Source organism: Poeciliopsis prolifica, unplaced genomic scaffold (assembly GCF_027474105.1).
Source record: "Poeciliopsis prolifica strain line A6 unplaced genomic scaffold, Auburn_PproV2 SCAFFOLD055, whole genome shotgun sequence".
Lineage (NCBI taxonomy): Eukaryota > Metazoa > Chordata > Actinopteri > Cyprinodontiformes > Poeciliidae > Poeciliopsis > Poeciliopsis prolifica.
Genome location: NW_026562430.1, coordinates 928,639 through 952,301, shown reverse-complemented (window position 1 = coordinate 952,301; position 23,663 = coordinate 928,639). Strand labels below are relative to the sequence as shown.

General features: G+C 38.1%; 1 protein-coding gene across 2 annotated transcripts in view; it reads left to right on the top strand.

Moving 5' to 3' along the window:
- LOC129379073 (interleukin-1 receptor accessory protein-like 1) overlaps positions 1–23,663 on the top strand; it is a 185,347-nt gene that overhangs the window by 74,037 nt on the left and 87,647 nt on the right. For both annotated transcript variants that reach the window (XM_055059651.1, XM_055059650.1), the window contains exons 4-5: positions 6,586–6,772; positions 8,980–9,133. In XM_055059651.1, the coding sequence (XP_054915626.1) occupies positions 6,586–6,772; positions 8,980–9,133 (341 nt within the window). The remainder of the gene's footprint in view (positions 1–6,585; positions 6,773–8,979; positions 9,134–23,663) is intronic.

Here is a 23,663-nt window from a genome sequence, read left to right as displayed (position 1 = left end):
CTTTATAAGCAATGCCATTGTATGTAGCAAAGGTAACAATCATTGTTTCACTGGAAAAAATGGCATAGAGCCAGGACAATGTCATTAATTGTTTTCACTTCTTATATGGGGTTTGAACTGTGTAATATGGGTTTGCCAAGCAGCTTTATTTCCCAGTCAGGGGTTATTGATGATACCCCTCTGTATTCAGTATTCTTTTACACCTGTATAGCAAAGAGTGCTCCGTCAACCCTGTTTGGACAGCCTGTTAGCGTGCTCTGTGTGGTTTAGTGTAGACTGTTTCCCAACAGCCATTGTCTGATGATGTATGGGCTGCTGTTTGGGCTTGGGCAACCTTTCACATCGTGCTTTATTCAGCTTTCTGATGTGGCTGTGTAAAGTTTGCCAGGTACTCACTGTGGATGTCTGATGCTACAATAGCGCTGTCAAAAAAGAGAGAGAATGTGCTCTTCAAACCACTCTGGGGCAACAAAATGGAAAGTAACAAACGTCTGTAAAAGACATATTTCAGAAATGTTGTCATTTTGTCTATGGCTTTTAAATCTGCCAACTGTTTGAACATCCTGCCAAAAATACTATGGGTTTCCTCTCATTCACATCTGCTTATTGGTTAAAATACATATCCTGCCCCTCTTTGACCACAGGGGTTTCTAGTCATGTCTCTATGATAGCATTATTGTTACCATACAAGTGTGGATTCTCTCTGGCTTCTCCAGCTTCTTCTCACAATCCAACATGACTGCTTCATCTGCTGTTCTCACTAAATTGTCAGTAGGTGCGAGTACAAATGGTTGTCCAGGGTGTGTCCTGCCTTTCACCCAATGATTGCTGGAGATCAGCACCATATCAATCAATTGCATGCTTTAGAGTTATTCAGTCTAATACCTCCCCCATATGTTTAGCCTCCTTGCTCTCCTGGTCCACATTAAGCAGAGGAAGTCATCAGACAAGACGCCAAACCTATCGCTATCTGATAGTATAGACATTGACCTTCTCCTCCTCATATCTGATGTTAGTTTTTATCTGCCAGACAAATGTCAGAAATACCATTCCCCAAGCCCAATCACTCTGGCACCACTGCTGAGGTTTCTCCCTCCCTTCCATCCCGATTGGATTGTGAACAGCAGAGCTGCAAGCGAGACATCTGCAATACCACAGCTGTCAGTCAAACTGCTGTGCAGAGGAGAACTCACACTGCTTGACTGGATCCCAAGGGTGCAACAATGATGGGGAAGTAGCTGGGAGCTGGGAAGGAAATTTCATTAAATTTTCATAAAACTCAAAGAGCTATTTTTAATTTAACTGTTACTCAACATTGTAAAACATTTGGTCATTATCAGTTTGCACCAGCTTTTTAGTTTGTACTTAATTACTTTCAAAAAAGGATATGTTATAATTATCATTTTATTTTTTGTTTAGTGTCCTTTGAGAAATTGAATAAGTCCTTAACCTCACTGGTCACGTTGAGTGTTGTGGGTTGATATAATAGCATCACCCAGTTGCTCCAAATTAGTTGGCTGCTCCTCTGCAATGTTCATCTCCTGTTTCACCACATCCCAAAATATAATGATTTGGATTTTCTCTGTTACTTTAGCGCTTCAACATTTCTGACGTATTGTGTGAATTTTAGGTAGTAGACTAAGCGGGAATGGATGGATGAGTCCTTTGTGCTATGTGGTACTTTGTTTTCCTCTGACTTCTGTTTCTGAGTTTCTTTGTCACTATTGAGTTGATGTATTTTCTGCTTGTCAGTGAGGATTTTTCTCGGGCAATGGTGGCAATGGTTGCAGGGGTTTCTCCCCATAATCGGTGGTTGTGTCCTTGAGCAAGACACTTCACCCACCTTGCCTGCTGTCAAACTGCCACAGGTCACCTGCAGCTTAAATCCAGTAGCTTGCCACCATCAGTATGTGAATGTGTGAAGTGCTTTGGGGTTCACTGGACTTGATAAAGTACTATACAAGTACACACCATTTTCTGGTTGTGTGTTTTATGACATTGAATCCAATAAAATTCTTTTGCTTCAGTACAACCATGTTACTTTCAAAGCCATTTAAATCTCTCTATTCATTGCTTTATTCTGTATTTGAAGTTCAACAAATTGTGTTCACTACAACTTGAAGACTTCAGTTGATGCTTTGATTTGCTGATGCACTACTTTGTGTCAACCATTGACTGGGGAATGTCCAGTGCATCTCTAAAAGTGTTAAACCAGTCATTCATTCCCAAAAAGCACCAGAGAGAAATCTGATCTCAATATTTATATTATTCAATTTTCTTAGTTGCTAAACTTCTAAACAAAGCTAGGTAAATCAAAAATGTACAATAATATTCAACAGCTAGATGATCACTCCTACTGAAAGAGCATTTTTCCACCAATGCAACCCATTCTCAGAGTGCAAGAGCCCAACAGTGATGCTATAAAATGGTTGGTTTGTGTTTGATATGCATGGGAGTTAGACTGCTCACTCATTACACCCAGAGGGCCTTGGGACCGATGAATAAGGTCATGACAGAGTTAGAACAGAATAACAACCGAGACAAATTGTTTATGCTTGTTATGAAATCAGGTTGTAAGCATAAAGATGAGTTGTGACTGTCAGAATGTGAAAATAGCTCCCTTAAGGCATCGAACAGAAAATGACTGACTAATGCATTTGCACACAAGAAGCACTTTTGTCAGTTTGAGTTGTACAATTTAAGAAAGGCTTAGAGGAGTTTGAAGACTTGCTTCTTGGTGAAAGTAGGTTTTTGGAGTGAGATGATTTCTGCAAATATTTTCAGCACTGTATATTTGACAGAGACGATCTTGATGACAATCGTGTTGTCTGTGGTGGAGTTAAAGGAACAAGGTTGTCCCAATACTAAATACAATTTCATACTATATACCAGTATTAAGAAAAATACTCTATTAAATATCATTTTTTACATCACATCCATATTTTTTGCATTGTTCTAACATGTTTAGTTATTTGTGCTTCATACTGCACAATAAATACTGTTTGACTATCTTCATTCTTACAACTGCAGGCCAAACTAACCACACAGTCCAGTCCTTCCTTCAGCATGGTGTTCCCACAGTGAAAGCAGGCCAGCAAGGGGATTGAAACAAGGATGGTGACAAACTATTAGATGATTTGAGGACGGGGTCTGTTGTTTCAGGGTGGCAGAAAAGTACCACACTGTTACAGGGGCTAAGTAGGAGCATGTTAGCCTGCAGTCGGATTTTGGATACCAGGGTGCTTCATCATCCTGGTCTTGGTGCTAGAGCTGACAGGTGAGTTATGAGCTGGCGCCACAGGTAGGAACCCCAGTCTTCCCACTGCTCACTGTGACCTTCGGTCTGGCTATAAATAATGAAGCAGCCGTAAGATACTGATCCAGGATAACTGGGCCAGCTCTATCTCGGTTTAGGTTATCTTGATGTTTTTTTGTGGGGAAGCCTGGTAGGGCGAGACCTTAAGGAGGTAAAGCATTTGACAGAGTATGTTACCTGCACAGTGTTGTACATACTGTAACTGAGCTGTGATGCTGTACTTGTGAAATCATGAGCCTTAAACTTTTTCACATTTTATCAACCTGCAATTACAAATAGAAATGTAGTTTATTGATTTTATTTTAACCAACACAACAAATAATTACTTGTACTGGAAAATAATCATAACAAAATTAAATCGCCCCAGTTAGTGTTATGCAACTTTCTGAACTTCCCCCTGGTATCTTTCATGCAACCCGATTATAAAAACCAATTTCTTTGTAAATCTTTTAGAAAATGGTAATTCATACTTCAAAAGAACCAAGAAATTTTCTTTGTACCTAAGGCTGCAAGAAAATGTCACACTTCAATGTCCAGGTACTCCTCAGGTTTTTTCCACTTTGGTGCATCCATTGTTAAATGCCTAATTTATGGAGTGTACAACTAAATGTTGCTTTCAACAGATTCTCCCACCTGAGCTGTGGATGTTTGCAGCTCCTGTAGAGTTACTTGGAATTATTGCACCAGGCAAAATGTACTTTCACCTGATGACTTCTACACCTCTTAGACATTTCTCTATGAATATTATCACTTGAAAGCCAGCTGTAATATTTAATAAGCAATTATTCCATCATTCCATTTCTATTAGGGAGGAGTTAGTTTAATTAAGAGCTTCATTAAGTTAGTTCATTAATTTCCCCCCAGGTGCCGCGGATTCATAGGAGAATTACAAATCAATTCTGCCGCCTATTATTTAATACTAAATGCAACAGTAGGCGAATGAAAGGCCAGGATCACTTTGGCTTCATCTTCCAGTAGCAGGTTGCCAGATATTTTTTTAAGATGACAAGAGGATATAGAGCATGTTCTCCTGTAAGTTTGATTGGAGCAAAACCCCCTGCATATGTTACAGTAAACCGAAGCTTTGAACAGCCTGTTTAACTCCTTCCTGGTCGTTTCCTCATAATTTCACAGAATTTGCTGCATATTGCATCTCAAACTCTGTGCCTGCCCTCCAGCTGTATCCGGTAGCTGTCAGGCCGACACCTCTCCGAGATGATGTGTGCAGGACGCCATCTATCATTGCTGCAGCATTGCATATCTGCTTTACTTTGACACATCGGAGTGACACACTCACCCATTAATGCCATGGTGTCACCTAGCTTGTTATCACCGTAACCGCAGTACGCCGAGTTTTATAAAATGCTGACTGCACGGCGCACAATTAAGTCTTGGGAGTGTGGGATCCTCCTCCTGCTTATTTTTTTTCCCCGTCCTTTGAACAGATTTTCCGCTACTTAGAGAAAAGTGAAGAGATCGCCCAGCTCTTCAACCTCGAAAAGCTTCGTGATGGATGTGAAATGTTGGAAAGACACCGTAGGACAAAGTGTTGGCTCACACCATCAATCACTCATGCGGAGCAGATGACACAATTTCCCCTCTCTCTCTCTCTCTGTCTTCCTCATCCAGTCGACGAGTTTATCAGCGCTGCCCAGAATATTTAGCAGAGAAAAGGGCGCCCCCGTGGGATCTCATTTGCACAGGTGTCCATCTGGTGGAAGTTGTCTGGGATAATCTCCACATCATGTCACATTTGCATCAGGGCTTCACGAAAAACAGCGCCCGTATTGTAAGAGACGCCAACAGCGCGGGTCGGTTCAGAGGGGCGAGGGATTTTAAAGCTGATACTGTAGTGAGGAGTCACATGTGTGATGCTAATCCACAAGGCCGTTAATACGACACAATTATGTAAGGATTTAACATGTTTGTAATTGTTTGTTGGTTCAGCTCAATTTGTGTAACCAGCTTTAGTTGGAAAATTAGCAGTGAGATTTTCGCTAAATACTGCCAATTTGTTTGGTCTTTAAACCAGCGGGGATTTGCTGCAGTCAGCCTCGAGTACTTGTCAACTGTGACAACCTTATTAGCCTGTTTGGGCGCAGAAAAGGTGCTTTCATTGAATTTATTGATCACCCACAACATTTGCTTCTGATCTCCTTCTTCAAATAGCACAACTTTTACAGTGGATCAATGTGCCAATTGATTTCTATGTTCTGTTAAGAACTGCTCAAGCGCCAGGTCCAGCCTCCAACTTTACTCTGGTCTGGAAGGAATGTGATCAGTATTATTACAAACCTCTCTATAACCACATGAGAAGACTCAGTTAAATTAAGTGATTTTTCTTCTAAAATTATAGCAGATGATGAAGAAAAATGAGAAATAGTTGCATCTTCGGTGCCTGGGATTCTGAAATGAACAATCGTCAACAAATCTAGTGGATATTATTTTTTGTGTTTTAAAGAGAAATACCTCTTTAAATCATCTTTGCTGAATTTGATATATATACACACACGTCATGGTGAATTGAGGAAGGTTTTTTCCTCAATAAACATCTTACCTTGCACCTTATTTGTCTTAAAGCTCCTGACATCCAGTTCTGCACCGGAACAAAACCATTACATTCCTCCAGCTCTTGTTCGTATATTTGATATGAACCATCTACCTCAGCAGCAATACCAAACATTTCTTTCACTCAGGATGATTCCCAGCTATTATCTATAGACGCAGACAAAGCATGAAGGCTTAGGCGTTACAAGCAATCTCCCATTTTACGCTGCCTCTGCCTCGCGTTGTAAATTCTTGTCTTTATGTATATGACCTGAGCAGTTACAGTACATCAGCTGCAGAAGGTAATTTTCTGCTACTGTAGCTGGCTCTACAAAGGGCTAATGCATGAAAACAAAATGCTCTGTCAGTTGTCTGGAGCTGTCACGTTGCTAAACATCCTGCTCCACACCATTGAAACAAACAAATGTGCATTAAGAATGAAAATTTGCTATCAAAATCAGTGCCATTTGTGGAGCTCACAAAAATATTAAAATATTCTGGAGTTGTTTAGATACTAATTTGTTGTTTGAAGCAAATTTACCATAAAAAAATAAGACAATTCTTCCTATATGTGTTTTTACATTTAATCAGAGTGAACCTTGCAGCATTTTTACAACAAACCAAATGGAGTACTGAAAAGCTCTGCTTTGCAGGCCTTTCAGGGTGTCAGTATAATCCCCTTTTTCTCCCTCTAACCGGTTTTTATCACTCTGTCATTCCAGGAACTCCACATACTGCATGAAGGTGTCCATGTCCCTCATAGTGGCAGAGAATGACACAGACCTTTGCTACAACTCCAAAATGAGATTCTTTGAGAAGGCAGAACTAAGCAAATGTAAAAACATCACCTGCCCAGACATCGAGGACTTCATACAGCCGGGGGTGGAACCAAAAATAGTTTGGTACAAGGTAAGAAACATTTATTTTGAAGGATAATTGAAATATATTTATTCTATAATTTTACAGATACTTGATATATCTCTGCTTTTGGTTAATAAGCTCACCTTACCTTAACACATTTAGCTTCGAAAACTCAAAATGATTAATAAATATTGATTTGCTATGTAAACACATTTATCTGGTTCTCCGGTTTTAAGCCTAATCCTCCTTCTAATGAGGAGTTGTGAGCCCACAGAGTGTAAGTGACCCAGCCAGAGTCTCTCCGTCCGACAGGCTTCTTTGACAGAGCTGTTAGGTGGAGCTCGCAGACCAATTCATCAAATGTTACTCCGCCGGATAAGATGGCCAAATCGCTTTGCTCTCCTGCAGAAATTAAATTAAAATAGCAGACAATGACTGTGGGCTCCACACCCTCCAGTTATTGGCTCTCACTTTGCTGGTGGCTGATTAAATTCTGAAAGGCGGACCCGCTGTGCCCCAGTTTTCTTTGCCTCAGGTGGCCCCAAATCTCTGAGCTCTGAGCTGATCCTGAAAAGCTGTACCTGCCTTCCTCTCACTACCTACATGGTAGCATAAGCTGAGATGCAGAAGGAAAATAATTAAATCATTTTGCTGTTTTGGGCTGTTTCTCATTGTGTGGCATGTTAGCCTGAGTGCTTGTCACTCCCATCTTTCAAGGAGTTAGCTGAGGAAGCTAACTCCCTAAAATCTAAAGTTGCTTTACACTATTACCCATAAGTCATAGCTTTCACACTGTCAATGGACTCTAACCCACATAGCTCTTTTCTTCCCAACCAGAGTTTTATATGACTCTTTTACATCAAAGTAAATTCACTGATTAAAGTTTTTTGGAATCTCTTTTATTTGTAAGATAAGCACATGAAATGGTGTAATTTCATTTTAGCTACGGTTAAGTTGGCCAATATATATTCAATAATCAATGCAGCTTAACGGATCAAAGGCAATGCAAACCTAGCTGTGCTGCACAAACAACTCAAGACCGTTTGTACGACACTTTATCTTGCATAGTTAAGAATCATTGCACATGTTCAGCAATTTTCTAATATCTACAGTTGTTCTTACAAATAGCCCGTCTCTGAATTAGCTTCTTACTGTCTTGTCAATAACCTAATGACCGAAAGGCGAGTTTAGGCAAAACTTTACTACTGTTAGTGCTCCATTTATCGAACTGCACTGCTTCTCACACATGTAGGGCAAATGTCACATGTTCTGTTTTTGAAACCAAACATACCTAAAGAAATGAAAGAATAATGGTGACTCACATCTGATCTGGTAGATGCAACCAGATATATTTGGTTCTGTGCACAGAAACACAGCATCCCACTCACTGTTTCTCACTTCATCTTCACAAGACACCAGCCTTCAAATGAATTTTTTGTCCGTTTTTAATTGGAAATCAGCATCACCGGTTGTTGAGTTATTGTGGAGTTTGATTTATTGATTCTGTTTTAATTATGATTCTTTTCTCTTTTTTTGATTGGATCAGCCTTGTTTCTGTTTTACCTTGGTTAAATTTTTCTTAAGGATTCTAGTTTATAACATTTCTTTTTTGTCTATTTATTCCTTATTACTCTTAGACTCATTTTCTTAGCCCCTGTGTGTGTGTAATCCTATATATTGCCTCCCCAAAATCTGACAGTCTGCAAAGACCTTTAATGAATTTAAGCAACTCGGGTTGGTTTTAGATATCAGGTTAAAATGGAAGCAATAAAAGAACCCATTCCGAAAAATAGGGACAGATTCACTATTCTTTTAAAAAAAATTGGCTTCATTTGTTGCTGAAGATAGCCCACAGTGTTTTTGTGTGGAGAAGGTTTAATATTTTGTACTACCTGCTGGTTTTGTGGCATAACAGAAACACGAAAGAGCACATAGAGGAAAGTCCTATCTGCTGCCAGAAAGCTGCTGGATGTCGGCTTGAATGGCTGAGAAAAAATTACCGTGGCACGTATAAAGCATCCACCTTGTTAAAATATATTTATCTTTTTTGCCAATGACTAACCAGTAAACAAGTCATGAATACATAGGTATTAATTATTATTTTGGTAGATAATTTATTTGCTTTATTCTTCAATTTGTTCAAATTAAAACAATGTTATTAAGCATTTTGTTCCTCTGACATTTCAAAGAGTACAACTGAAATCAGTGCATATATGTCTGAAACGTTTGCTTATTTTTTGATTTGTAAACAAAAGGATTGCAAGCCAAAGCAGTGGAGACAAACCATAGAGAGAAGGAGGGACACTCTGTTCATCAAAGAAGTGAGAGAAGATGACATTGGGAATTACACCTGTGAAATACCGTTTGGGAACTTTGTTGTTCGGAGGACTACCGAGTTATCAGTCACAGGTAAGAGAATATTCCATATTCCTCCATCTTTTCCCCCTTGTACTATTCCTGCAGCGCACTGAGGCGTAAAACAAAAGCATACCAAATCTAGATTGTCTGAAACCGTGACTGCACACTGGCAGCAGCAGTGAAATCCATTAATTTGTTTCCTCTGATTTTATTTAAACTGTTTTGTTCTGTAAAAAATTACAGTTTGGCCTCTATTCCTTTCAGTCAACATTGCAGCCTCTTTTGACTTCTCAGCTCTTTTAATTGCTCAGCAGTAGAATCCACTCTGAGCCACTTCAGCACTTTTCCTGAAGGCTGTTGAAATATTTAAGCCTGAATCCGGAGCAGGTGACAGATTGCTTGTCCAGGACTCTGTCACAACCAAGGTTGGTGCAAAGCATTTTGGATGACTTCATTACATGCATCTTTTTCTACAAATGTAATGTTTTACTTTCACAAGTGAAGGTTTGAAGTTTTTGAAAGGTGTCTTTTTTTCATAAGTGTTTATTTTTAATCGAATCTGTTATTTTTTTCTCCTTGGCCGATTGTTTTTCCTGGTTTATAAATATCATTAGTTACATTTCCATTCGCATCTCAACGTTTTCATGAGTGAAATAGAAACAAGCTAAGGTTAGCCAGGCGTTTCTGTAGACGCTTTCCTCATCAAAGATCCTCAGCAGAGTGAGATGCACATTACATTTATTACAAGTGACAGGACAGCAAAATATTTTCTCTCCATTGCCAGTTTATTCAAGCGCATGTTCTGAAACAGATCCGTTTTATTGGTTACAAAACATTCTCTCTCCACTCCTCAGCCACACATGCAGGTAGGACAAAATTAGACGCATTTTATACTAAACAAAGACATGTCAAACCAAATTACAATGATTGGTTGGAACATATGATGAGGTAACCTGTCTCAATATCTATGAGAGAGTCGTTGGCAGTATTATAATGTCAATTAAGGTCGTTCCTGACATATGAGTTGAACACTTCTCTGAGAAATGCACTATCAGCAAGACTTCCTGTACTTTTAAGTGTGCATTTGACCCACATATGTCATCCTTGTGTGTGTATGTGTGTGTGTCTGATCAGCACAATGTGCCAAAACGCTTTATCATACTGACTGACACTGCTTTTAGCCAGATATTATTTGCACCTCATTGCAAGTTTCAATGATAACAAATCATACAGTTTTTCATGTGCTCAAATGTGCTGCTGACTTAAACATCTTGCTACATTTTTTATGGCAAAAACACTTAGATTTACAGTATTTCTTGCTGTTTCATTTAGGTTTTAAAGTGCTTTCCTGTAATTGCTGTGCGATTGTACTTTGCTTGGGCCTTTAAGAGGGCTATAATGATGGCCTCGATTCATTTCTCACCGCCCTCAAAATGTCATCGTGGGAGAACAGTCTCAATCTTTCCATCTACCTTTGAGACATCCAGCATTTCAAAACGGGCGGCAAAAGATGATTAATGATAGTGCCATGGCAGTCGAAGCAGCATTTATGATTTTTAAGAAGAAATAATCCTTCAGCCGTCTGTCTCGGTGGGTTTTCTCCCACACTCTCGCCGACTGTGGAAGTAATGTTTCTTTTTCTGTGTAGCTTTTTGATAAACTGTCTAGGATGTAGAATGACTTTGCTAGAAAGATAGACTACAACAGCCCTTAAGTAGCATAGAAAATGGATGGATAACCACTCTAAATTCAGAATGCAAAGTTCTGCTACAAAGCATCAAAGGTATTGGAGGTTCTTGTTGTTCTGAGTGAATGTAGAGACGTTATTTATCATTGGAAAGAAATGGTGGAGGATATTCTCTTTTTGACAGGTTGTTTTTTTTTCTGCTTGGAAGAATTGCTTTGCTGTAAGTTTTAGATTTGCTTTTGACTGAAGATGTTTTCAGTTTTTCTACATTTTCTCTGCTAAATACTCATCAGTTTTGATCAGTCTTCTTCATCTGTCTGCCGCTTCTGCCTCTTCCCACTCAAGACAAATAGCGACTTAAAAACAACATGATTTTGCCATCTAGACAGACGACGTGAGACACTTTCTGATCTCTAATCAGTCACCACATCAGTCTGTAGGCCTTAAGACTTTCAGAAAGCCACTATAATCCAATCAATGTTACGTGTTTTGATAAATTCACTGGTTTCATTTTGAATCAATGTCTCCAACTTGTTTTATTAGTTCTTACTTCTGCAGGCAAAACACCCAAGTTTGTCTTAATTTTCTCAATTAATCATGTCAGCGAGCGTTGTAGGGTTCAGTTGTTTAGGAAATTGTCAGCCATTTATTTCTGTTATACCCTCAGATAAACAGCCAGTGAAAGTGCAAATGTTACATCAAAGCTCCACAATAAAAGGAAAAAGAGGTTTGTAGAGCTAAATCATTCAGACAGCGCTGTCAGCGCACATTGATACCTCTGGAAATGATTTGTGGACAAAAACATATCGAAGTGGGATAAAAAAGCTCTGCCTTTTATTTCTAGTTCGGTTAAAAATCTGGTCTGCTCTGTCCTCTTGGTCACGTCGGATTTTCCCTTAACCTGAGCCATAAGCTACAAGAAGTTTCTTCCTGTTAAAAGATGGTCTTTCCTTACTACTGTTGCCACATACTTCAAAACTGTACTTAATATTGAGGAAATTTCTCAAATGAAATAGTCGTTTATCCATTTTTACTGTCCACCAACATTTAATATAATAAAAATATTTAAGCATCTAAGTGTCCTAAACATTTAGAGGTGATATTCAGAAATAAACTATTTCACACTCGAGGTTTTGGGTTTGATTGCTCTCACCCAATCAAACAGTGGAGTTTAACTACTCTGGTTGGGATGTAGATGAAATCTAATTGCCATGGAGTCTTGGTGACCCTGAGAAGCCATGCTCAGCTACTTTTCCCTTAAATGTGAGCTTTGAAGATCTTTTTTTTTGCTTTTCACCCGGTTGATCCACAACAGACGCGTCTCAAAGCTTTGTTCGATAGACTATATTTGATGCTAAAATCATAATGAGCTCCGTCGCTGCAGAAAACATGTTCATATTTTTCAAATTACATTTTTGACTTAATGAAAGGTGCTCTATTTGACCTGTTAGATTAAAAACAGGTAGAGAAAGGAATAGTGAGGGAATACATCTCCCCAGCAAAAGCAACGTTAGTCTGTAGAATAGACTGTCACTGTAGCTAATGAGCTGGTACTGATGCTGTTGACCTGCTTTTCTTATTTTAAATTGCCACATGATGAAGTGTGCTTGGCTGCAAGAAAACACTGTTTTGGGTCCTTTTTTTTTTTTGCACCTGTCAGTATGGAAGCAATCAGTTATGCAGCAGAAAAGCAGAAAGTAATAGTGGTTTACTTTGTGTTTTAGCATTGACGTCTGTGATTCTTTGGCAGTTTTTTGGCTTAAACCAATAGTTGATGCATTAGTTTTGTAGTCAGCACTTTAGTCTGGGATCCTAAAAGCCAGTTTCCATTGAGAGAGCCACTTTTTTGCATAATATTTTCAAGTCTTTGCCCCTCTTGTGACCTGATGTCAACATGCATTCTTTAGTGATTTAGTCAGAGCATTCTCAGGCTCGGCCATAAAATCTGACCTGACTGACTATTATCTGCTTTATGTGGAAATAAACACAAAGTTACATCAGCTATCATGATGTCAATCACTCAGATGTTCTTAAATTCCTGTTTACTGGGGTACAACGTGTTTTTAACCCACTTCTTGTTATTAGAAGAGTTTGATTTCACTTATTTTTTTCTGGCACTACTGAGACGCAGTCAAGGCTTAATTTAAAATTTGATTTGTGTGATCTGAAACATTTAAATGTATCCAATATCCAATCTTTTTAAATTGGATATTTTTAGCATCGCTGTAAAACTGTTATTAGAGATCAATTCATGTTGTTTTTTTTAAATGGAAAGATGGATTCTGATCTCAGATGACTTGCCAACTGAGCAATAAAACTTTACAAGAACAAATTTTCATAGCTTCCAAGCAGGTTGGCAACTCTGCTTCTCTAATTTAAATATATAAACGTTTTTACGATGCACTGAGATGATTAGAATTTGTTGTAATTACATTTCCCTATTAGGTGGTCAGACACAGGTCACAGATGTTAATATCAGGGATGAAAAGAGAAACTGTTCTTGTGCCAATGTATTAAAATGGCAGAAGAGCTTCTTTCCATTAGCAAACAAGGAGTATTGTTGAAAAGATGCTGTTCTTGGTATCATCTATTCTGTTGTTTTTTGTACTTTTTTAACATAAAGGACAATTTAATAAACCAGCAGTGAACATGCTTCCTACTAGCAAGGCAAAGGAGGTCTTCAGCATTCACAAAACCTTTTTCTTTGGGCGAAAACTGATGAATGAATGAATGAACGCATATAACCGATCAATCAATCAATGTATAAATGGCATTTACTGTAAAGTGATAATTATTCACTATAGTGTCAATAGAGTTAAGACCCACCTGATCTGCTAATTGTTAAAATTTGCTTAGATTGGTTTAAATTTGTTGAAACATCTTAAACCTTTTATATATCTATTATTCTGAAATATTGCATTATTATAATCTCCCCAACTAAAATAAAACCATGCGAGTATTTACGTTGATTTCATCTGTGTAAACTACAGTTTTAGTCATATTTATGTACACATAAATCATTCCTCATGTTTCAACATATCCCATCATAACCACACACTCAGATCTCAGTTCAAACAAAATCGAGCTGAGATGCAGAAAATGAGGCTTTTCTTTTACAGCCAATATGAAAAACCCTCAGGCTGTGCTGGGCTTTTTCATTTTTCTTCTTCCACTGATGCCCACTAAATTGTATTGTAAATCATTGCATCAAATTGAAGGCCTGCTTGTTAAAGCATGTGGGCTATGAAGTTAAATGTGTTAAAAAATCATTTATACCATCGAAGGTTTAACTGGAGGTTTGAAAGGAATAAAAGGATTTGTGAATCTGAGATCTACCTTTTTGCAATCAAAGGAAAATAAAAACATGTTTCAACTTTCTTTGGCCTACACCTGGAGACATTATGGAAGAAAAATATGACAAATTATATTTAAAAAATTAACTTCAGGCATTTGCATTGTCTTAATCAGTTCTTATAATAGCTAAAGATAGCTTAAGTATCACCTTTAATTAGTTTTTTAATAGTTTCATAGTATTGCTCTTCAACACACCATACCACATGTCACAATTAAATTGGTGTTTGTGAAATAATTGGCTCCAATAATGAGAAAATTAATCAATTTATTCTGCTGTGAATCGTATATTTGATTTTGTTTTATGCACTTGGCATATTTTTAGACTTTTTTTTATTTGCAGCTTTAATTAGCAGGAAATATGTCAGCAGGAAATATCTGAAATTTGCTTTAAGGGCGATCAGTGAAATGTTTCCACTCCCTTGGAAGATCATTAACTTTCTCCCACCCCTCTCACTTTTTCACACGCAGCATTAATTTTTAAGATTCTCATATACAAGAGTGCTTATTTTCATTAGGGATTAGATATTTAGATTAGCAGAACCCCCAGGAGATGTGCTCTTGTTTTGTCTGACAGTAGCAGAAGCAGATAAAAGTGGAGCTTATTTAGCTGTAATTGTGTCAAAAATATTTTTATCCTGTTTGGGAAAAAGAATTTGCCCTGATAGAGAATTTGCCTTTTTATTCATTGTGTCAAAATTAAATGTTTCTGATTATCAAACAAAGTTGCTTTCATGTTGTAAGAATAAAAGCTAGCATGACTTTTTACAATTAGTTGTGCTACCGTTGGCAACAGCAGTAAATGATGTGAAAGTTTTGCTCATTTCTTTTGTAGTGGTTGCTAGAAAATCCACATAAACTTTTACTTTAGTCATTGTTGGCATTCTGAGGTGAATATGTTCTGCTGCTTCATTGCTTTGACTCTCTGCTGCATCCAGCTGTTTGATGTAACCCTCTTGTTTCACTCTTCCCCCCTGTTGTTTGGCAGCCGGTGTTTGTGCTCCTGCAGCATCATTTTTTTCGGGTTGGTGACTCACCTCGACGTTCGAATCAGTTCAGCAGCATTAGCACTGTCTGTATATTGTGCTGCACACTCAGCATCCTGGTAGGTTTCCACCTGCTTGTGCCATCAAAGGAGCAGCACAAAAGAGATGTAGGGATAGCCTACAGCTGAGGAGGAAGGAGGTGAAGCAAGAGAGAAAATATCCAAGTGTGAAGCATGTGCAGAGCTTGATGTTCAAAGCCGGGAGGTGTTCCTTGGATACTGTAAATCAGTGCTTCAGAGGGTAATTTTGTTGTTTTACTGCTTGGCGGGCAAACATGTTTTATTATTTGTACCCAAAGGGAGCCTCTGCATAACTACTTTATATTTAATTCATAAAGAATGTTATTAGGTGTAGAGCTCCATAAGACATGTCCACCTCCTTCTTTCGCTTTCTCTTTTCCCTCCAGCCTCCCTCCATGTTTGCCTTGTTTGCTTTTTTTCCAGACTGACCTTCTTGTCGCCCAGTTTTCCTGCAAGTGAAACCATGGGAATTTTTGTAAAAGAGGGAATTTGTTTGTACTTGGACAGTTTCCACAAAATCAGATGACTTTTATCAGCATCTGTGTGTCTGATGAGATTGGACTGGTTTTGTGCACGGCGCTCTGTCTTGGCACCACGGCAACAAACATTTACTAAAATTTGCATTACATTTACTGTCCTGGATATATAAATTTAATAAACAGGCAGCATTTATGTTTCTGTTTCCTACCATTTGCATGTACATCCTTTACATCATCTGATGTCTTAGGATTGCTCATGCATGGATGGTTGATAATGGATGTTATTTGTTATTATATTATTAGTCAGTGTTTAGCATGTAAACCTACCTTAATTGCATAAGCTGCTGAGTACAAAGAGAGAAAAAAATATCTATGAACAGTAAAAGCTCCAGCAACATGTGTCAATAATGTAATTCAGGCAGGATGTGAAAACAAAGCCAGCTGTACACCAGCTGGATCGTCTGCTTGTTTCCTTCTGATTGTGTTGCCGCCATGAAATTAAGGTAAATGTATCTTTTAAAAAATAAAATAAAATTTGAAGCAGCCTCTCTTTAAAACGCTGAACCTTGTTTTAAGTAGGAATTGTCTGGAAGTGTTGCCCTGGAGACAGTCCATTCAACAACCAGGTGAAACCAATTAAGAGAGATGATGATGATGACTGAACAGATGCTTCATAAAGCATCGTTTTTTTCTACTTCTTACTATTGAAAAGAATTCTTTTTAGAAAAGAAAGAAAAGCTTTACAATAATCTTTGTCAATACTTGTGAGTCAAAAGCAAACGTAACATTTTTATTATGTGAATTTGTTCTTGTAATTCCATTGTGTACAATTTTTTGGATTAAAAAACAAATGATGTGAATTATGACAAGAAATTAATACCATAGCATTGAATTTTTAAACTTGGTGCCACCTTTCCATCACGCATTTTGTCAAATATGTATCAATTAGCTAACTGTGCTTACGAATGCTCCTCTGACACCCCTTACATCTGGGATTGCAAATTAAGATGGCACGTTACATAATTAATGCCTTCACTTGACTAATTAGCACTTACTTAGTGGCATAGCTGTTGAGATGTGAAACGCAGCTCTGAACTAATGTTAATGTCATCCTACACCGATGGCAAGAAACGAGATCAGAGTAATATGTAGGGAATAAAAAAAATCTTTATGATGAAGATTTACAGCATTAAATGGAGATAGAAACAATCTGAAGAATCAGCCAGCATATGGACTGAAGCAGAAGTGCTTACTTGATGGGGTGTGTTCATCATTCTCAATGTCTCTTCTGTTGTTGGTGGATTTAAAGTGGTTTTAGATTAATTGCTTCCCTGTAAGCCATTAGTGTATGTATTTTACTTTGGAGAGGCTCTTCTGTACTTGTGGTTAGTAGAAACACCCCATCAAGGACACTTCAGCCACATGTCAGTCCACTGATCCCAATAGATAAGGAAGGAACAGCAGATCAGGCTCTTGCATAATTTATAGTGAGCAGAAATCAATTTTGTAGCATAAATTACTTTGATTTTAATTGGTTGCAGATTGGTCTTTTACAAAAGGTGCATTTTAAATGAGTTCAGGGAGAGTCAAGTCCAGGAAGATGAGTGCAAATTGTTTATTTGGTGATAATCACATATGATTTTAAGATGGGAAATCAGGCTGCTGCTGTAAGATGTTGCAATTATTTATTAATCGCAGAGGAAGATTAAATGTTGCTGCAACTCATAGCTCACATTCAGAGTTTTTGTAGTTGCTGATGACTGGGACGGATGTCCTGTCATGATCTGTGTTACTGTGGTTCTGAAGAAGCCTCTGACTGAAGACACTGTTATTGTCAAACAGTCTCATGAAGAGGATGCAGAGTGTTATCTGCACTTTTCTTGACCTTATAAAGCATCCTCTATTTCACCATATTTAACTCAGAACCGTTTAGGCTAAACAGTCTGTTAGATCATCTGCTGACCTTGTTTCTTATCTCACCATCGGTTCATAACATGTTGCTGTTTGATATCGTAGTTTTCTTCATGTTGTCAGTAATTTTACTGATTTATTTTGACAGGTCATTCTGTAATTGGACAGACGTGTAGCGGCAGATACAGAAAAAAGTTATTCAAAATGAACTTACAATTTAATAGTGATGGTGCTTTGTTTTTCCCACTTGTGGTTGGTCTGATTGTCTTTTTCTTCACTTAATAAATTAATAAATTGAAAACTCTATTTTTTATATTTACTTTGGTTATCTCGGATGATCTAATGTCTTCATATGTGACACAAAAGCGAAACAGTAGAAATCTACATGGAGGCAAATTATTTTTTCCAGCACTTTAATCCCTGTTGACGCAGAATTTAAAAGCATTATTTTTAGTTTCATTCCCTGTGCTGATAAGACTGCACACTTGTGCAGAGAAAAGTAAAACCTCTTGCAGTTCTTGCTCATTTACAAGCCAACACACACTCCTTATACTGCTCACTCACACATAAAGATACGCTGCCATCACACAAGCTACCCTCGGCCAGGGAGATTGCTTACCAGCGCTTAGTTCAGTAGCAATGCCCAGTTGGGCCTTGATGTAATAGAAATTGATTGCAGTGCTCCCAGGCCACACTGTCATGACAAGTTATTTTAATGGCACTGAAGCAGGCTTATGCTGAAGTTTAAAAGAAAGAGGCTGGTCACACAATAGTGATTTGGGGCATATTTGTAGCGTTGCCAGGCTTTTACTTATCTATGGGACAGTACAACGTTTATCAACGAGAAAAAAAAGAAGACAAGATTAAAATGAAAGAAGAAAATTATGTTAGGTGGATGGTTGATGATGGTGACAGTTCCCCAGAGCCATTTTCGGTAAACTGAAGAACCATCACCTTGAAATTGCCCCCGATGATTTATATAAGCCTCAAAAGTTATAATTAGAGGATGATTTGTGCTACTCACTGCGCACTTAGATGGGAGCTCTACGACCCTACAAACACAGTCCATACAAGCCATATGCGCCACGTTCCCCATTTATCCCAGTAGTAACCTGTCAAGCAGGGAGGAAGGAAATTTTCAGCCGAGATGAAATCTGTTGTTTATTGGCTTCACACAGGTAATGGCTGCAACATAAGAACAGTGGCAGAGGGGAATGCTCTGGTTTCTGTCTGCTTCTCTGTCCAAGATGGTCTTTTTTTATATTGTTGTTTTTCTGCAAATTAGATACTAATGTTAATAAGTTTCTATTGTCTGCTTATCTGAACATTTGTATTTTATGGCTTAACAAATCTTGGCAGCCTTGATGGTAATCTTGGTGGCACCAGAATCCAGATGATTTGCTGGCATTAATGAAGACGGTTCTGGACAGATTTTGGGTTTGATTCTGAGCTATTTGAGTTGGAACTAGTTCAACCTGATATGTCTGTGCCAGACGGAGACGACCAGGGATGGCAACACCAAGCTACTACTAATCTTTCATGCTGTTTTTGAATATTTCCATGCATGTTTACCACTCCCATAAATTAATAAAACCAATATTCTGCTTTTGTCATCGTAAATAGTTACTTAAATGAGATTCTACTTTTAACACTTTGTGCTCTTTGGGATGATAAATACTTTTATCTTGATTGGATAATAATTTATAGAAAAACTGTAAAAAAAAAAAAAAAAAAAAAAAAGAAGGTTGTTCTTATAACCAGCTAGATCTCGAATGAATATTTTTTAAAAGAAAAGACTTTACACCAAAGAGTCTCTCAGCGTTTTTACTTTCTATTTTATTTAAAAGTTTAATGACATTTTGAGTTTGACATTTCAGCTATCTGAACCCTTGTAATAAATTCGTAGGGCTCATGCTTGAGCACTTCAACTAATGTGTTTTCCTGGTGTTTGGTCCATAGGCCAATTAAGGCTCTTGGTGTGCCACTCTGGCCAAATCAAAGGCTCAATCAAGGCTCCTGCTTTCTCTGACAGCTAAAGTAGCCAATTAAAATCCTGCACCCAGACTGAAACTGCCATTACCGCCTACCATGGCTTATCATTATCACGTATGTGTGGGCCGGATGGAATCAGCAGGCTGCATATTGATGGTGGTGAAAGCCGAATTTGAGGCTGAAGAACTGATTAACTTTAGCTGGGAAATAAAATAAAAAATGCCCAGTCAGATTTGGAGCAAATTGCAAACACTCATACAGCCTCAATGTGGTGATTACTTCTGCCTGTGTCACTGTCCGCTGTGCACAGCAGTGAGCCTCATCACACAGGTCAGCACAGCCAAGGCCTTTCTCACACACTGCTTGATCATCTGGACAAGTCCATAAATTAAGTTCACTTTGGAACGCCTGTGAAGGAGTGACTCAGAATGGCGAGTGGGAGGAGAGTCGGTCGGTCATTCAGCTGCATCTGACGTCCAGGCTGTTGTAATCAATCAGGAGACCTGCATAAAAAAACATGCTGTTAGTTCGTATCTGGCATGCGCAACCAATTGTGATTTTTAGAGCTGGATTTAATACATCTCAACTGTGTGTGACAGAAATGGAGCACGTCTAAATTAGAATTGTAATTTCACTGAACTATCTCTGGCATTGCCATCAGGGGCAGACTTATCATCAGCGCTAAGTGCCCCCTTTGGTGGGATTTAAATGTGTGTTGATTCATCTGTCTCCTTGTGTTTGAGCTTTTATCATCTGGATGGATGTACTTGCTTTTGCACAAACACAGTGAGTGGCCCAAAGTGGACATAATGGTCATGAACATTATCTAATGTTCTCTTTTAAACTGAAAAAGCTCTATTTCAATAGGACAGTAAACTTATTTTAATATTTATTGACTGAACACAGTACAGTTTGAATATATAATGCATCTTTTAACTATTTGGAACGTCTAAATTCTGCTAAATCAACCCATTTGATTAAGCATATTGCTTAATCTCTATTTAGCGTTTTAGCCAATTGATCTTTGTACTGATTTAAAATATTGAGCTTTAATTGCATAAACATAGAATCTGTTCATACACTGAGAAATTTATATTTTACAAGTGTATTGAAATGTAAGGCTGCCTGTATTAATGTGATATGTATGACAAGACACATTAGTTTGTTTCTTGGGCCAACAGGAAAGATAAACTTTATTGTGTAGGAATATTTACAGTCATAACGGTAAAGGAGAAAATAAAATTAAAACAACCAGAACTGTGACAAGCAAGACTGGATGATGACCCAGGTTTATCTTTCCACCAAGCACAGTGAGGAGGATGAAAGGAGGCAAATAATCTCATGAGCTCACTGTCAGAAAACTGCAGGAAAGAGTTGCATCTCTATAGCAACTGTTAGACCCTTTCTTCATGCCCAGCGATTGTTTGGAAAGCATGCCAGAAAAAAACTTTGTCCTTTCATCACAGTTTTAAAACTGTTGCTTGCTAAACTCCACTGATATTTTAATTGGAGCTAAAATACATTTTCTGAAGGATTTATTATTTTTTTTTAATACCAGGACATATGAAGGTCCAGTACAGTTTGGACTCATTTTGCCCAGGTAAAGTTACATGCAGCCAATGAAGGCAGGGGTTGTGATTTCTCAATTTATCCAAAATAAAAAGACTCTAGAAAAGCTTCAAGGTGGGTTTCAATAGGTAAGAAAGTTTTATTTTGTTTCACAATTTTATTTTCTTCTTTTCTGGTGTTTTTAAACAGCCTAGGATCTGGAGGATTAGCCAAAATCATACAAAAATAGCATATAAAACAAATATTTGTTTTAACTCCTATTCTTCATCATGATAAGTGGCATAATGTAGCGAGGTCAAAACAATAAAATTTAAAGTTGCCTCAAGCTGCAATGTAATCAGCATTAGAGCCAGGAGGCTGGGTTAATGTGCTTGATTCACAACTTTAGATTTGTAAATTTGTTCAGTCTGGGTCTGACATGACGGCCCTTTTGACGCAAAGCAATTTTTCATATTTATGCATTTAGATTTAATATGCTGGAGCTCCGCCAGAGGAAGTCTTACAGTATTTAGAATTGTACTAGTCTGAGATGACCTGGCAAGTTTGCAGCAATTCGAATAATCTTTCTAAATACACCACAAGACAACAAAACACTCAATCTGTCTCAATTAAGATGTTTCAGAGAAAGAGATTCAGCCGCTGAACTAGTACACATATTTGTCATTGTAAAAAAAAACATAAAGTCTGAACTAACAAGAGGACTTATACCAAAGCAACAGAAATACTGTTAAATATTCTTCCTTTTCTAACAAGACAATATGACACAATAACAAGGAAGGATGATCTCATTATGAGGAAAACATGGTTTGTTTTTTTTGTTCCTGTAAAATTTATGCTGCACTATTTTATACTAATTGGTCTGGGAGGCTGATGCATAATTCTACTGGGTAACATGTTTTTTTTGCAGAATGTCTTCTATGCATTCCTGGAAGGAAAACTAAAAAGACATAAACATGGGATGAAAACTATTTTTCTTCAGCATCAAGAAGTTTTCTATCAATTGCATGTCATCGGTTTGGTTACTTTTTCTTTTTTAAAACACAAATAATAATTTTCTGTGATAAGACTGTAGCATGATTCTTGTAATAACTTGAAGTTTTGAATGTTGTTTTTTTGCATAAAGAAATTTTATAAAGTATCACAATATTTGTTATGACATAAATTACGATGTAATTGCAGGAACTTTAACTGAAGCGATGAATAACCTTTAATATTTTCAAGTGGGACTTTCATTTCGATTAATAACCAGGTTTAAGAATTGCATAGTTTAGAAGTCCTGCAGCCCTTCACTGCATATATTATGACCCTAACTCTATTTATTATTCCAGACTGGAAAATTATTGTCCAGTGTATCAGTAGGAGCCTAAAATTAATGACTTAATGACATTCATACCTAATGTTAGTAAACCAAGCATTTTTTATTCATGTTGAGTACTACCTTTAATCCGTGCTAGTTGTTCTGCAGAGACAATGGAACCATCACAGTTTGCACAAACCAGCAATATAGGGCACAACAATGGCAGCGCTCCCCTTCGCGGCACCTGGCACCAACCACTGACCTGTTTAAACAGCTGGAACGCTTGGCACTGCCTCCCTCTGGAGGTTTGCAGGGCCACTGGCAAAAGGGTTGAGAGGAAGGAAGAAGGGGAAGCAGTGGATGGGCGGGAGGGACGACCGTCATGGCATCGCTCAGCAATAGGGGGCCAGTGTGCACAAATGGCACCAAGCAGGAAATTAAACAGGCCACTGGCAGCAAGCTGGGGAGGAGGTTGAAATGGAGTTAAAAGCAAACAGACAGGTTTTGTTAACTTGTGGCCAGTTTTAGGCGATCCATTCAGTTGTTGGAAGAAACAAATGGGAAGCTGGGGCACATAATTGATTGTTGACAACTTAGGAGTCTGTTTCTTTATTTTAAGAAAAGGTGGATGGTGTTGGTGTTGAGTCTGTGTGTTAAGGGCGTAGGAGGTCACTGACTTACACAAAGGAGCACTTAGCAGCTTGTAACAGGGGTTGAACTGGTTGGCTGGATGTGTGGAAGGAGAATCTTGTAGAGTAGCATGCTTCACCAGAGTCAGGAGTAATTAAAGTTTTCAGATGTTGACCTTTTTTTTTTGTTCTGCACACAGGAAACAGACATGTGCTCTGCAGGACGTACATGGAGATATTTTTTCCTCCCTCTTGTGGTTTGCTATTCAATGTCAAGTTTGGTTTCAGCTACAAGGAAAAACTCTCTCAGCTCTTTCGCTTGCTGGCCTTTCACTCTAATGTTAAATAATTAATCCATAATCACTTTCTGATCACAGTTCCACCTTAAAAACGTAACCAGGAACCCCACTGTGTGCTTTTGTCCTTTTCCATCATGGAAGATGCTCCAGAAAATGGCATGCTGACTTCCTTGAGATGTTAAACAATCCCATTTAAATCCTCAAACTGCATAGTGGTTGTTTATTTATGAAAACCTCACAAGGTAGAGCACAGCCTTGAATATGTGGACAATACAATAACTTGCTTGTATGTGATTGGAAG